Here is a 16,163-nt window from a genome sequence, read left to right as displayed (position 1 = left end):
TACAAATCAAGATAGATAACATTCTGTGAATCAATAAAAACAATTTTAAAATATTAAAAATAATCTGCCAACAGGTTTAAACACAAAAATACTAACCCACTGCTGAAGAGGAGAAAATTTTCCTGTAAGTGCTTTCAGGACTTCCTGACTAACAATTCCACCAAAAGCAGCTGTTAAGGGGGCCAAACATCCTCTTGCTGTCCGTGAGAGACACCTAATAAGATTTTGATTAACTGCAATCTGCAATATATAAAAATCCAAGTAAAATATTAATTGTTGTTGGACCCGGATCATTTACATGAAATGCCAACATTGTTTCACTGTTGAAACTATTAAATAAAAATCAGCATTTTCCAATTTATTTCAGAAATAATTTCCTATATATCTAAAAGATAACCTTCATGAACACTTTGTCGAAGTTGCGATAGGACAGCCTAACAAAGGCCACATCACTTGCACTTGAAGGAACATGCTCTAGAATGTTGCTAATGAATAAATTAAAGAGTATTTTATGACGTGCACTTTGGATTATTCCTCTATGACCCAAGGCCCTAATGTAAAAGCACAACTAATGAGTTTTCAGATTTCTGACTAGACACCTTGCAGGATGAAAACCAAGACCTGTCAAAGGGCGGACGAACCTTCTCGTAGGGTCAACGGCCATCTAGCAAATATATGCCATGAAGCTTGGAAAGGGCATTCCTTGCATCAAAGCTTGGTCTGGCCATTCACTGCAATAGAAGTTCCCCAAACTGTCTTGGACCTCACCAGGCTGCTAGATCCAGGAGGGGATGTTGAGAGGGTGGGTCTGGACCTGTGCAACCCCCTACTCACACGCTGTTCCTTTCATATCAAACCCCAAAAACTGACTGAAAGGAACCATCATCATCCCCTGGGATGGATCACCAGAAGAAGAATGATTCCGATTAGAGGCAATAAATATAAAGAACTCTCAGTTAAATACTCTCAGTTACAGTTCATGAATGAAAGGAAATTCAGTAAATTAAATAGTGTAATTGTGCAGTCAGGTCTTTTTATGGGTCTGGAATAGTTGATGGGGAGTGTACGAAATGGAGGTTCAAGAGCCAGATAGCCATTGGAATAAAACCTCCTCTTGAACCCAAGATGCTGAACTTCAGTCTTCTGTACTTTCTTACTGAAGGTCATAGCGGGAAGAGATCATGACCAAGGGAGATAGAGGTAATTTATGATGTTGCTTGCCTTCTTGAAGTAGCATTTCATATTGATATCTTCAATGGAGAGAAGGTCAGAGCCCTATGTGGCTATGTTTGCTATTTCCTGCAGCCTTTTGAGTTCCAGAGCTTTTAAATTACAAAACCAGGCCATGATGAAACCAGTCAGTATACTTTCCACAGTACACCTGCAGAAATTTGATAGATAATTTGATAACATGCCATATCTCCTTGGATATATTATAGAGGTGTTGGTGTATCTTCTTCACAGTCATAATTTTGAAAACTGGTTTCAGATGCAAGTTAATTCAATCCACATCTGAAGCATTCCTCTTCTATTCAGGCTTTGGGCAGCACAGTTAGTGTAGCAGTCAGCATAACGCTATGACAGTGCCAGCGACCTGGGATCAATTCTGGCACTATTTGTATAGAGGTTGTACATTCCCTGTGTCTGTGTGGATTTTCCTTGGGTGCTCTGGTTTCCTCCCACCCTTCAAGAATATCAGTGGACAGAGGGATTGACTACATTTCAGTCCACCATTAAACATCTATTGGGATTGTGATGTTATGATGTGAAGGAGATGAAGTATGGCATCACTACCTAATGATTTCAATGCAACAGGGATGTAACACATTGCACCTAAACAGTTTTGGTGTCATATATCAGTTTTGATAAGAAGAGTTTTAAAGCACTTACTTTTGAAGACTCCAATTCTTTCAATGCTCAAGGTGCACCAATGCCTCTACTTCTTCTGAAGCCAGAGGAAATTTGGCATGGTATCAGCATCTCTTAACAACTTCTACAGATGCACCCTGACAGGCTGTTTTCAATGGTGTATCATAGTGTGGTACTAAAACTGCTTCGCCAAGAGGCAAAGGGTTCTGAACAGCGCACAGGCCATCACCCATAATCTTCTCACCTCCACTGGTTCCATCTATACCTCACACTGCCTTGGAAAGACAGTCATATTTAAAAGACTCATCCGACCCCAGATATACTCTTCTTACTCTATCAGGAAGGAAGATTCACAAAGTTGGGAGAGATTGTGCACCACCAGATTCAAGCACAGTTTCTTTCATACCGTTATCAGATTCCTGAATGAACTCCAAAATAATAGTTATATGGCCTTCACTCCATAATAAATGATCTCTCATTGCAACTGCACTTTTTCACTGTGTCTGACTTATTGTAGTATGCATGGATGTCTATTAGCCTGCATGCAAAACAACCGCTAACCCTGCATCTTGGCACATAAAATTGAATGCAAACTTAAGTGATATTAAATCATATAAATTGAGAATATTTTCTACAAAAAGACTAACATTATTTCGAAAGTATTTTATTTGGTGAGAAAGCAGAAAATCCATTTCACTTGATCGGTAAGGGAAGGTGCAAATAATTTTGCCATTAAAATAGATAGTGTGGACAACAGTAACAATATATTGATGTTGTTAAAAAAGGTAAAAACATAATGGCGGAGAAACTCAGCAGGTCAAACAGTGTAGCAAAGATAAAGATGCATACTTTGATGAAGGGTTCAAGCCTAAAATGTTGGTTATGTATCTTTATCTTTTTGCTATATAAAGTACCTCACCCGACCGAGATTCCGCCCTGCTCCAGCTCCCTCAACAGCCCCTAAGGCTAGAGCTGGACGAGGTTCCCACCCTGGATGAGACATATAAGGCAATCGAACAACTGAAAAGTGGCAAAGCAGCAGGTATGGATGGAATCCCCCCAGAAGTCTGGAAGGCTGGCGGCAAAACTCTGCATGCCAAACTGCATGAGTTTTTCAAGCTTTGTTGGGACCAAGGTAAACTGCCTCAGGATCTTCGTGATGCCACCATCATCACCCTGTACAAAAACAAAGGCGAGAAATCAGACTGCTCAAACTACAGGGGAATCACGTTGCTCTCCATTGCAGGCAAAATCTTCGCTAGGATTCTACTAAATAGAATAATACCTAGTGTCGCTGAGAATATTCTCCCAGAATCACAGTGCGGCTTTCGCGCAAACAGAGGAACCACTGACATGGTCTTTGCCCTCAGACAGCTCCAAGAAAAGTGCAGAGAACAAAACAAAGGACTCTACATCACCTTTGTTGACCTCACCAAAGCCTTCGACACCGTGAGCAGGAAAGGGCTTTGGCAAATACTAGAGCGCATCGGATGTCCCCCAAAGTTCCTCAACATGATTATCCAACTGCACGAAAACCAACAAGGTCGGGTCAGATACAGCAATGAGCTCTCTGAACCCTTCTCCATTAACAATGGCGTGAAGCAAGGCTGTGTTCTCGCACCAACCCTCTTTTCAATCTTCTTCAGCATGATGCTGAACCAAGCCATGAAAGACCCCAACAATGAAGACGCTGTTTACATCCGGTACCGCACGGATGGCAGTCTCTTCAATCTGAGGCGCCTGCAAGCTCACACCAAGACACAAGAGAAACTTGTCCGTGAACTACTCTTTGCAGATGATGCCGCTTTAGTTGCCCATTCAGAGCCAGCTCTTCAGCGCTTGACGTCCTGCTTTGCGGAAACTGCCAAAATGTTTGGCCTGGAAGTCAGCCTGAAGAAAACTGAGGTCCTCCATCAGCCAGCTCCCCACCATGACTACCAGCCCCCCCACATCTCCATCGGGCACACAAAACTCAAAACGGTCAACCAGTTTACCTATCTCGGCTGCACCATTTCATCAGATGCAAGGATCGACAATGAGATAGACAACAGACTCGCCAAGGCAAATAGCGCCTTTGGAAGACTACACAAAAGAGTCTGGAAAAACAACCAACTGAAAAACCTCACAAAGATAAGCGTATACAGAGCCGTTGTCATACCCACACTCCTGTTCGGCTCCGAATCATGGGTCCTCTACCGGCACCACCTACGGCTCCTAGAACGCTTCCACAAGCGTTGTCTCCGCTCCATCCTCAACATCCATTGGAGCGCTCACACCCCTAACGTCGAGATACTCGAGATGACAGAGGTCGACAGCATCGAGTCCACACTGCTGAAGATCCAGCTGCGCTGGATGGGTCACGTCTCCAGAATGGAGGACCATCGCCTTCCCAAGATCGTATTATATGGCGAGCTCTCCACTGGCCACCGTGACAGAGGTGCACCAAAGAAAAGGTACAAGGACTGCCTAAAGAAATCTCTTGGTGCCTGCCACATTGACCACCGCCAGTGGGCTGATAACGCCTCAAACCGTGCATCTTGGCGCCTCACAGTTTGGCGGGCAGCAGCCTCCTTTGAAGAAGACCGCAGAGCCCACCTCACTGACAAAAGGCAAAGGAGGAAAAACCCAACACCCAACCCCAACCAACCAATTTTCCCTTGCAACCGCTGCAATCGTGTCTGCCTGTCCCGCATCGGACTGGTCAGCCACAAACGAACCTGCAGCTGACGTGGACTTTTTACCCCCTCCATAAATCTTCGTCCGCGAAGCCAAGCCAAAGAAGATATAAAGTACACTGTTTAGCCTGCTGAGTTTCTCCAGCTTTTTTTTTTTTAAAAACTTTAACCACACTGTCTGTAAATTTCTGTGTTTTACTTCTATACCTGTATATTGGTGTTGATGAAAGAAAAAAAAAAGATCTTGCTGAATATAATTACTCACCTTATTTTTCAAGGTTTCATTTACATTTAAAGCCAATTTAAAGAGTTCCTCTGCATCTTGAAGACACCTAGTTGGAAAAACAAAACAAGCTTTGGTGAGTCTCCTATGATCAGTATTAAGGCAAGTCATTGCAATGCAAAAAGCATGAGTATGTTACTGGCGTACAGATTATTTAGGAGCCAATTAGTTAATCAATTAGACAGAGAAATAATCACCCGATACTTGGCAGACGATTGTACTGCTTCTGAAATCTATCCAAGGCCAGCATTGCTGTGTGAATCTGCAAGGGTGTCTGTTTAAAAACAAAATGGCGTTACAGTCTATTTTCTACGGTTCAAGAGAGAAATTTGGGTGAAATTAGTCTGTGTTAAATGAGATATATACTCTCAGTTCATTATCTAATTTTCCAGTTTGCATATTATCTCTTAATTACACTGATGATGGTAAACACTAATTGATTGAAACCAAAATGCAACACTTAGGTTCGACTGGCAAATATATTTACAATGTTAAATTAAACTGCAATCCATCACAGCAGGAAATTAACTATTTCAGGACTGCACTGATTATCCATCCGAATGGAAAGTGAATAGTTACCTCTGTTTTATCAAAACTAAATCATATTAATAGCTATCCAAGACACGGAAGAACATGCAATTCCATTGGACACATTACTTCTTTCACCTGGAACATATTTTCTGTTGTCATCCCAAAGTGAGTTGCATCTCTGGCAGGATCACCTCACTCAAGCTTCTGAGCTTCTGTCTCAGGTGCTCTCAGCATCACAAATGCTCCAGAGTTCAATTAGGATTTGTAACTGGAGACACCTGGGACATGATCAAGTGACAGAAAGTCAAGAGATGTTATGGGAAGCTGAGGAAAAAATTGCAGGAGCCTAGCGGAGATAATTGCATAATTTTGGAGCGCAGATGAGAGTGGTGACAGATACTTGAGGCCAGTGAATTTAGGATTCTGAGAGCTAGTATGTACTTGCATAAAGGGGTGATCATCATGGATTTGTGCATGGGAAATCATGTCTTGATTAAGTTTTTTTTTGAGGAGGCGACCAAGAAAATTAAATGAATGGGGGCTAAGAATAGTAGTTCTCGATCTTTTTCTTTCCAATCATATACCACTTTAAGTATTTCCTATGCCATAGGTGCTCTGTGATTAGTAAGGGATTGCTTAATGTGGTATGTGCGTTGAAAGAAAAAGTTTGAAAACCACTGTTTTAACTGCACCTAATTGACTTGTTAAGTGCACGGTTTCATAACTCCAAAGGAAATGGGCCAATGACAATTTTTCTCAAGCAAAATATTTCAGTAACAATTGGGTCTAGAGCAGTGATTCTCAACCTTCCCTTCCCAGTCACATACCACCTTAAGCAATCACTTACTAATCACAGAGCACCGATGGCATAGGAATTGCTTAAAGTGGTATGTGAGTGGAAAGAAAAAGGTTGAGAAGCACTGGGCTAGATGTTGTCTATTTGGAAAAACTCAGCAGATCAAACTTTATATGGCAAAGTTCTGCATGGGAGCATGGTCTGGTAGGTAAGATTACATGGAATCCAGGGTGAACTGGCCAAATGGATACAGAATTAGCTTGATAGAAAAAGAAAGAAGATGGTTGTGACTCAGATTGGTGGCTTGTGACCAGTGGTGTGCTGCAGAAATCATTTCAAGGTCCACTGCTGTTTGTCATCAATGTTCACCACTTTGATGACAATGAAGTGAGCACAGTTTGTAAGTTTGCAGATTACTTCAACATTGGTGGTATTATGGACAAAGAAGATTTAAGATTACAATACATGGACAAATTGGGAAAGTGGGTCAAGGAGTGGCAGATGATATTTAACTCGGATAAATGTGAGTTTTGCTATTTGGCAAGGTTTATTTAACCAGGACAAGCCTTCCTTAGTAAATTGTAGGCCCCTGGAGATTGATGCAGAACAAAGAGATTTGGGCACGATAATGAAGAAAATGCTGGGAATGCTTGCTAAATCTTATCTGCACGTGATCCACATCCAATCGTTCCTTGCATGTTCATGTGAATATCTAAATGCCTTTTAAAGGTCACTATTGTAGCTTCTTCCATGTCTTCTGGTAGTGCATACCAGGCTTCTTCCACACTTTGTGTAAAATAACTGGCCTTGCATATCTCCCCTAAACTGTCTCATTACCTCAAAGCTATGCCATCCACTCTGGCAAAAAGAATATATCTACCCTCTCTCAGCTTCTCACAATTTTATAAACTTCTGATCAGGTCTCCTTCTCAGACTTTGATGCTCCAGAGAAAACAGTTCAAGTTTGTGCTACCTCTCCTCGGAGCAAAAACTGATTAATATAAGCAAAATCCTGGTTACTCTCTTCTGCATTCATTCCAAAGCCTCCACATCTTTGTAATGTGGTGTCCAGAACTGTGCACAAAATACCAAATGTGGCCGAACCAAAGCTTTATATAGCTGCCACGCAACTTTTTAACTTTATACTCAGTGCCCCTCCCGATGAAGGCAAGTCTGCCTTCTTTACCACCCATCTACTTGTACTGCCACTTTCGGGCCGTTATGGATGAGCATCCCAAAAACCTCTTTCAAGAGTGCTGCCACTTACTGTTAACATTCCCCTCATACTAACCTCAAGGTCTAACATGCCACACTTGTTTTGATGAAACTATGTGCCTGTTCTCTGCCCACATCTACAATTGATCTATATTTTGCTGTATTCTTTGACAAACTTCTTCACTATCCAAAGCTCCACAAGTGTTTGTGTCATCTGTAAATTATTCATCAGCCCACTTACATTTTCAGCTAAATCATTTATATACAATCACAAACAACAAGAGGTCCCAGCACTGAATCCCTGCAAAATGCCACTGGTCACAGACCTCCAGAGAAACACCCTTCCACCACTACTCTCTGTCTTCCATGGACAAACCAAATTTCAATCCAATCCTCAAATTCATTGTGGATGCACAACACTTCAGCACAGAAACAGACCCTTCAGTCCATCTAGTCCATGCCAAACTATTTTTCTGCATTGTCCCATCAATCTGAAGCTGGACAGTAGCTTGACATACCCCTCCCATCAAAGTGCCCATCCAAATTTCTCTTAAATGTTGTAACAAACCTGTGTTCACCACTTTCACTGGCAGCTCGTTCCACACTCTCAGCATCCAATGAGTGAAGAAGTCTCCCACATGTTCCCCTTAAACATTACCTTTCACTCAAAATCCATATTCTCAGGCTCTTGTCTTCTTGAAGCCCTCCATCCTGCACCAACATCTGAGCCACATATTAAGCAGAATTGTCCTCCTATCTCTGGCTTCACCACCATGTGGTATAGGTAGCAATCCAGAGATCAACCCTGGGTGTCCTTCCCTTTCACTTAGCACCGAACTCCCTTTTCAGGACCTTGTCTCTCTTCCTACCTAAATCATTGGTCTCTATGAGGACCATGTCATCTGCTGCTCACCCTCCCACTTGAAAATGCTGTGAACTCAATCCAAAACTTCTCTGACCCAAACACCTGGGAGGTGACATACCATCCAGGAGTATTGCTTTCATCAGAACTTCTTATCCATTCTCCAAAACACTAAATCTCCTATTACAGCTTGCCTCTACTATCCCGTAATCCTATAAAATTCCAGATTCTTGAGCACTGTGGCTTGTCCCTGGTAGCTCATCCCCCTCAACAACATCCAAAACAGAATACGTTATGGAAGGGAACAGCCACATGGTTACCCTGTACCGATTGTCTATTCCCTTTCCCTCTCCTGACGGTCATGCTACCTGTCTCCTCGATGTGAGTGCATCCCTGCACCGCCTATCAATCATCCTTTAGCCTCAGATTCTGATTTATTGTCAAAATACATACATGACATCACATACAACCCTGAAATTCTGTTTTCCTGTTGACACTGCAAAATTACCACTAATTGGTAGTGCAAAAAAAAGCTACACAGCATAACCATGAAATAAACAAATAATAATGTGTTACAAGCCCAGAGGACCAAAAAATCCAGCAGCAATAGAAATTCACCAAGACAAATGGTTACTTAAACAAAAGTTGCTTTTAATTTTCTTTAAACATAAAAACAGGATCAAACTTTAACTTATTACTATTAACTTAACGTAACTTAACTCCCTTCTAATTCTAAGCACACGTGTATGTAATGTGTATATGTTCAGGAAAGTTCTTAGCTTTAATAGTCGAATCATTCACTTCTCACTTCTCCAAGTTCACTGGTATCAGGCAATTCTCATACTGTGCACAGAATTTAACATTTATGAATTTTCACCAGGCTCTGGTGCTTAAAGTTAAATGGTTACTGCTCAGGAAGGTTCTTGTTGGTTACAGAAGATATTTGTTGCTCCTTGGACACACACAAACTGATTCTCTCCAATCAGTCTTGCCGAAGAAACTTGCCCCATCATGGGTTTTCCAAATGATAACCTCTTCTTCCAGGTCACCACAGAGTTCCTCGTTTCCCTTATTTCAGGAGAAACACTCTAGCTAGCCATTTCCTCTTGAGAGAACGATAAGGGTTTTCAACAGGTTGAAAGCAGAACTCACAACCCATCTTTAAAATGGGGTTTTCAACCAAGCTTACCAGCTTGCCATATTGCAGCCTTCAGAAGCTACTGCAGAACTCTAGAACTGACTTCTCTCTCTCTCCAAACAATCATGTTGCTTGTAAAACCAGAACACCTCCCCAAGGCTCCAAAACCCAATCCTTGAAAGATCTTATCAGCACTTTGAACGCAAACTGCTTATTTGCACCTGTTTTTGAAATTTCTTCCAAAACAGTTCCATTGTCTTTTGCAAAACCACTGATGCCTGCATGTCTGGCTTCAGCAAAGCTCTTGCATTTTAAATTAGATGTGGTGTAAATTTCTGTTTGTGAAGTGACTGAACCTCCACAATCTATCTCTTTTAAAGACATATTTATATATTCTTCTTTTCTTTGGCTTGGCTTCGCAGACGAAGATTTATGGAGGGGTAAATGTCCACGTCAGCTGCAGGCTCGTTTGTGGCTGACAAGTCCGATGCGGGACAGGCAGACACGATTGCAGGGGAAAATTGGTTGGTTGGGGTTGGGTGTTGGGTTTTTCCTCCTTTGTCTTTTGTCAGTGAGGTAGGCTCTGCGGTCTTCTTCTAAAGAGGTTGCTGCCCGCCGAACTGTGAGGCGCCAAGACGCACGGTTTGAGGCGATATCAGCCCACTGGCGGTGGTCAATGTGGCAGACACCAAGAGATTTCTTTAGGCAGTCCTTGTACCTCTTCTTTGGTGCACCTCTGACACGGTGGCCAGTGGAGAGCTCGCCATATAACACGATCTTGGGAAGGCGATGGTCCTCCATTCTGGAGACATGACCTACCCAGCGCAGTTGGATCTTCAGCAGAATTCATTGGAACGACTTCATATTTATATAATATAAAATATATAACCCATAACAAATGTAAACAAACTGTGCAATACAGAGAGAAAAAGAAAAATCAATAATGTGCACAAGTAAGAGTCCTTACATGAGTCTTTCGTTGAGTTTGTTGTTGAGAAGTCTGATGGTGGAGGGGTAGCAGTTGTTCCTGAACCTGGTGGTGTGAGTGTTGTGGCACCTATACCTCTTTTCTGATGGCAGTAGCGAGATCAGAGCATGTGCTAGATGGTGTGGATCTTTGATGATTACTGGTGCTCTCCGACGGCAGCCTTCCCTGTAGATGTACTCAATAGTGGGGATGGTTTTGCCTGTGATGTCCTGGGCTGTGTCCTCTTGGAGGACTTTATGCTCAGGGGTATTGGTATTCCCATACCAGACCGTGATGCAACTGGTCAGCACACGTTCCACCACACCTCTGTAGAAATTTGCCAGGGTTTCTGGTGTCATACCAAACCTCCACAAACTCCTGAGGAAGTAGAGGCGCTGACGTGCTTTCTTCCCAATCCCATCAGTGTGTTGGGTCCAGGAAAGATCTTCCGAGATTGTGACTCCCAAGAACTTAAAATTTACTCACCTTCTCCACCTCTGACCCCACAATGATAACTGGATTTCCTTTCATGAAGTCAACAATCAGTTCCTTAGTAACGGTGTCATTGAGTGCAAGGTTGTTGGTGGTGCACCATTCAGCCAAGTTTACAATCTCCATCCTGTATGTTGACTCATCCCCTTCCTTTATACAACCCACTACAGTGGTATCGTTGGCAAATTTGTAGATGGTGTTATGGTCATACCGAGCCACACAGCCGTAGGTGTAAAGTGAGTAGAGAAGGGGGCTAAGAACACAGATGTGGAGAAGTTCTTATCAATCTTCACTGATTGTAGTCTGGAGGTGAGGAAATCCATGATCCAATTACACAGTGGGGTGTTAACTCCCAGGTCTTGGAGTTTGTTGATCAGTTTAGAGGGGATGATGGTGTTAAATGTCGAACTGTAGACGATAAAGAGCATCTGATGTATGTGTCTTTGCTGTCCAGGTGTTCCAGGGCTTTGTGTAGAGCCAGTGAGATGGCATCGATCGCATCACTTCATCACTGTTGATGTAAGTGTTACTAGCCGACAGTTATTAAGGCAGTCTACTATACTCATCTTGGGCACCGGTATGATTGACGCCTGTTTGAAACAGGTGGGTACCACGCCCTGCTGGAGTGAGATATTTAAGATATCCTTGACTACCTTGGTAATTCGGTCAGCACAGATTTTTAATACTCAGCCAGTTACTCCATCCAGCTGGATGATTTCCTTGGATTCACTCTCCTGAAGGCAGCACACATGACATCCTCATTTGCAGACAGGATGGGATCAAACAGGGGACGTGTGGGTGCAGAGGGGTGGTTCTTTGCTGTTACTGTCGTCAAATCAGGCGTATAAGCATTGTGTTCCTCTGGGAGAGAAGCTTTGTTGTCTGCTGCTTTATTGGATTTGTTTTTGTAACAGGTTATGGCATTTAGGCCCTGCCTCAGCTGTCAGGTGTCTCTTGTTATTTCCATTTTCATCTGGAATCTCCACTTCGCCCAAGAGATAGCTTTCTGCAGGTCATACCTACTCCAGAATGATCTGGAGTTCATCCAGCTCCGGTTCCCTTATGGGTTTGTAAGTAGCTGCAGTTGGATGCACTTCTTGCAGATAAAATCATCAGGGTCACTGGTGATTTACCTGATCTCCCACAATATGCAAAAGGAGCACACCATTGCTCTGGCTGTCATTCCCACAACTCACTCTGCAATAAGAAAAAAGGACCTTACCTAACTTTACCTGCTCCTACCCCATACCTTCCTTACTGAAGCCCTTTTTTCCCTTCATAGGGATGCTTCACTTGAGCTTCCCTTTTAATTGTCTGCTGGGTCTACTTATCCAGTGAAACCCATGTCTCTCCACAAGTGTTGGCCCTTCGTGCTTAATTTATTGTAAACTTAAACAAAGGTCCTAACACTCACCTTTCCAGTATTAATCATTGGTTCCATCAGAATTTCAACACAAACTATTTGTATTTCCATTTGGAGACGTCTATATTTTCTTCATTTATCCAAGTTTGCACTGCTATCCACAGAAACTCATATTTTAATTAAATTTTCAGAATCCTAAAGTTACCTGGGGCATATGTAAAAGATGTTTCAGACATTAAAAAAATCTTACCTCAGATTTGCTGAAGTCTACTATAAAACACTGAGGATTTAGAAGTTGAGTTTCCATACTTTCCTAAAACAAGAAAGGGAATTAATCAAATCTATGGAAGTTACAATGATATACTAAGAGAGTTCAACCAACTTCCACTGAGAATAAATCTCATCAAACCAAAACTGAACCTAAATCAATTGTTGAGGAAAATTTTTAATCAAATACAATGACTTATGGATTGAGGATATTCCCATGAGACTATCCTTTTCTCAACATATTTGATGGAAAGAGAAAGTAATTGAAATTCTAACAATTTTTTGGTAATCCAACACTTGAAGTGGTCAAACCATATGATTCTTGTCTTTTAATTTTTTTTTTAAATGTAGGCATACAGCACAGTAACAACCCATTTTGGCCCACAAATCCATGCTGCCCAATTTACACCCAATTAACCTACACCCCTGGTACGTTTCAAATGGAGGGAGGAAAGTGGAACCCCCGGGAAAAACTCATACAGACATGGGAAGAACATCCTTATAGACAGCGCAGGATTCAAACACTGGTCCCATATGCTGGCGCTATAAAGGCATTGCACTAATCACTACGCAAACCGTGCCGCCCTGAGCTATTGAGCTTCGACAGGAAATCCCCTAGTTACTGGAGGATTCTGTTTTTGAAAGCATTTTTATCCTGTACTATTCATAATGAACAGTGCAGGAGAGGTCACAGAAATAGCTGTGGCAGGAGAGGGAGCAGGTGCAGGGAGAGTGACAGCCTTTCTGATTCTGTCTGCTCAGATCACCCATTTCTGCTTGGTTCAACCTATCAGGGAAATCAGGAGAGAACCCATGTGGAAATGTCCCACTCCTAATTAGCTGAAGATGCCTGCAGTAGTTGGAAAATCCACCCCCATCTCCCAAATGCTGTGCAGATGTAAACATATATAAAAGTACTCACAAATGTAAATGTTTTGGGCATTTTCAACTGCACAGCAATTCCTCCATGCAAGTATGGCCCAAGTCTTGAAGTATCTCCAATACTAAATGAATATAGGGACAAAACTGGAATAGACAAAGGCAGATAACAGCACCAAGAAACTTAAATGCACTTTTATAAACAATTGATCATGAGTTTATTGTCATGAACACAAGTACGGTGTTACTTGCTGCAGTCAAACAGGTACTTTGTAGAAAAAAAAACTCCTAAAGCATACAGTAAATTACCAGATGGAAAGAGACAAAATGTAAGGTAGATAATAAATATTCACAGATATAGTGCAAGAAAAAAAGTGGCATTTCATTCGTGCTCACATGTCTTTGTGGTGCTGGAGTAGTTTACGATTCAGGGAATAAGGGAAGGTTTGAGAGCTTGATAACTATTGGAAAAAAAAACTTTTCAGAACCTTGACAAAAATAATGCATTTCAAGTGCAAAAGCAATGGTTCTCAATGTTTCGGTCTTAAATTTAAGCAATGAAAGAACATTATGTTCCAAAAGTGGAATGTAAAATTATAACCCCAAAAAAATCTTGTTTAAAAATCTGGGTTTAGATATCTGGTAACAAGTGCTTATATAATTTTCAATACAATTTGTATCAGTGATTAAGCCTTGCATGTGTGATTACACAATGGGCTTTACTCCAGCTACCACCAGAATGAACAGTAAAAATCACAGAGATTGATGGCTTGAAAGAAAAAAATAGGATGGAGTGAAATGCAGAATGATGAACATGCCAACCAAATTGGCAAAGTGGACTAGCCCTACTTGCCTTCATTTGGTCATACCTTTCTAAGGCCTTCCAAGTTTATTTGTCCAGATGTCTTTTGAATGTCAAGAATATAGCAGCTTCTACAATTTCCCCTGACAGGTCATTCCAAACACACTCTACTCTCGGAGTAGATCCCTCTTAAATTTCTCATCTTAAATCCATACACTAATTCTAGAATCATCTACACTTAATCTAATCTTTGCAATATCCTGGTAAATTTCCTCTGAACCTTCTCAAAATTAGAGAGACTGGATGCAGACTGGGAGAATCTTTTACTGAGCACCTCCACTGTGTCTGCATCAGTGCCAGGGATCTCCCAGTGACACCCATTTCAATCCTGTACCCCATTCTCACATTGACATGTCTGTCCATAGTCTCAAGTACTGTTAAACCCAAACCACTTGGAAATTGGACTTAATTTTCCATCCAACCTGATGGCATTAATATTGACTTTTCTAGTTTCTGCGAGCCTACCCCCTATTTTCCCTCCCTTCCCCATTCCTCTGCCTTCTGTTCTTCAGCTCTCCACCCCCTTGTTTGCTGGTGTGCCCTTCCTCCCTTATCCACCTTACCTCCTTCCTTTGGGATCATGTTCTACCCCTCCCCCAGCCCACCATTTTGTTCAGCACCTGCCCACATTTTGTTCATACCTTGATGAAGGACTCAAGCCCAAAACATTGGTTATGTATCTTTATCTTTGCTATAAAAAGTGTTCTGTTTGACCTACTGTGTTCTCCAGCATTGGGTTTTTACTTCAGTTACAGTGTCCACAGACTTTTGTGTACACCTCTTCCAATTTATTGATATCCTTTCAAAGGCTAGGTGACCAGAATTGCACTCAATACTCCAAATGTGGTCTCATCAACTTCTTCTATCCCTGAACCACAACATCCCATCTTTTGCAAATACCCTGCCCAATCCCTTTTTGATCACCCTGTCCACCTACATTGCCATTTTCTATGCATCTGTACTCCTACATCTCTCTGTTCTACAACACTTTCCAGGGCCCTGCCATTTATTGTGCAAGTCATACCCTCACATTACTGAAAGTAAATTTCTATTTGCTTTTCCTTGGTCCATCTTCTCAATTGAATGAAATCATGTTGTATGCTTCCTTGCAGTGTAACATCAGGGCTGTTAAAGACTTTATCAAAACAGTAATGGTCAGGTGTGTCCCCACCAAATTGTAGAGGGCTTTCACCAACCAGAAGACCTGAATGAACAAAGAAATCCAGAATCTGTTGAGAGCCAGACTAAAGGCATTGAAGTCCAGATATCCAGAATACCACACAAGGAGTAGATACAACGTACAGAAATCCATTTCCCAAGCGAAGTAGAGATGCCAGACGAGAATGAAAACAGCAAAGGATACCCAACAGCTGAGTCAAGGCCTAAATGACACAACTTGCTACAAAACCAAATTTGGTGCAGTAGGAGACAGCAAAACTTCACTCCCAGATTAGCTCAATGCCTTTTACACTCGATCTGACTACCAGAACAAGGAAGAACCACAGTGCACCCCCCAAGTCACCTGATGATCTGAGGATTATATGTGAGCAGCCTTCAGAAGCGTAAATCCAAGGAAAGCATCTGGTCCGGACAGAGTACCCTGACGAGCACTGAAAACCTACCCAACTTGCCAATGTATTCACTTGTTTTAAACAGGCCTCAATTGTACCTGTGCCCAAGAAGTAAGGAAGCCTTCCTAAATGACTACCAACCAGTGGCACTCACAATCCAGTGATGAAGAATTTTCAGAGCCTGGTGCTGAAGCATATCAACTCCTATCTGAACAGCAACATGGATCTGTTCCAATTTGTCTACCATAGCATAGGTCTGTGACAGATGCCATCACAATGGCTCTACACAAAGCGCTGCAACACCTAGACAGCAAAGACGCATACATCAGGATGGAATTTATCGACTGCAGTTCGGCATTTAACACCATCATCCTCTCAAAACTGATCAGAAAT

At 42.0% G+C, this 16,163-nt stretch overlaps 1 protein-coding gene across 1 annotated transcript in view; it reads right to left on the bottom strand.

Annotated features, from left to right (window-relative positions):
* The window catches only part of uba6 (ubiquitin like modifier activating enzyme 6), a 135,535-nt gene that overhangs the window by 67,878 nt on the left and 51,494 nt on the right, over positions 1-16,163 (bottom strand). The window contains exons 10-14 of the mRNA XM_069924701.1: positions 13,381-13,484; positions 12,442-12,504; positions 5,025-5,101; positions 4,810-4,876; positions 97-240 (exon numbers count right to left, since the gene is read on the bottom strand). Coding sequence (XP_069780802.1) covers positions 97-240; positions 4,810-4,876; positions 5,025-5,101; positions 12,442-12,504; positions 13,381-13,484 — 455 coding nt within the window. The remainder of the gene's footprint in view (positions 1-96; positions 241-4,809; positions 4,877-5,024; positions 5,102-12,441; positions 12,505-13,380; positions 13,485-16,163) is intronic.

Source organism: Narcine bancroftii, chromosome 1 (genome assembly GCF_036971445.1).
Source record: "Narcine bancroftii isolate sNarBan1 chromosome 1, sNarBan1.hap1, whole genome shotgun sequence".
In the NCBI taxonomy this organism is placed as follows: Eukaryota; Metazoa; Chordata; class Chondrichthyes; order Torpediniformes; family Narcinidae; genus Narcine; species Narcine bancroftii.
Note: the sequence above shows the minus strand (reverse complement) of the source record. Positions and strands in the feature narration are given on the sequence as shown.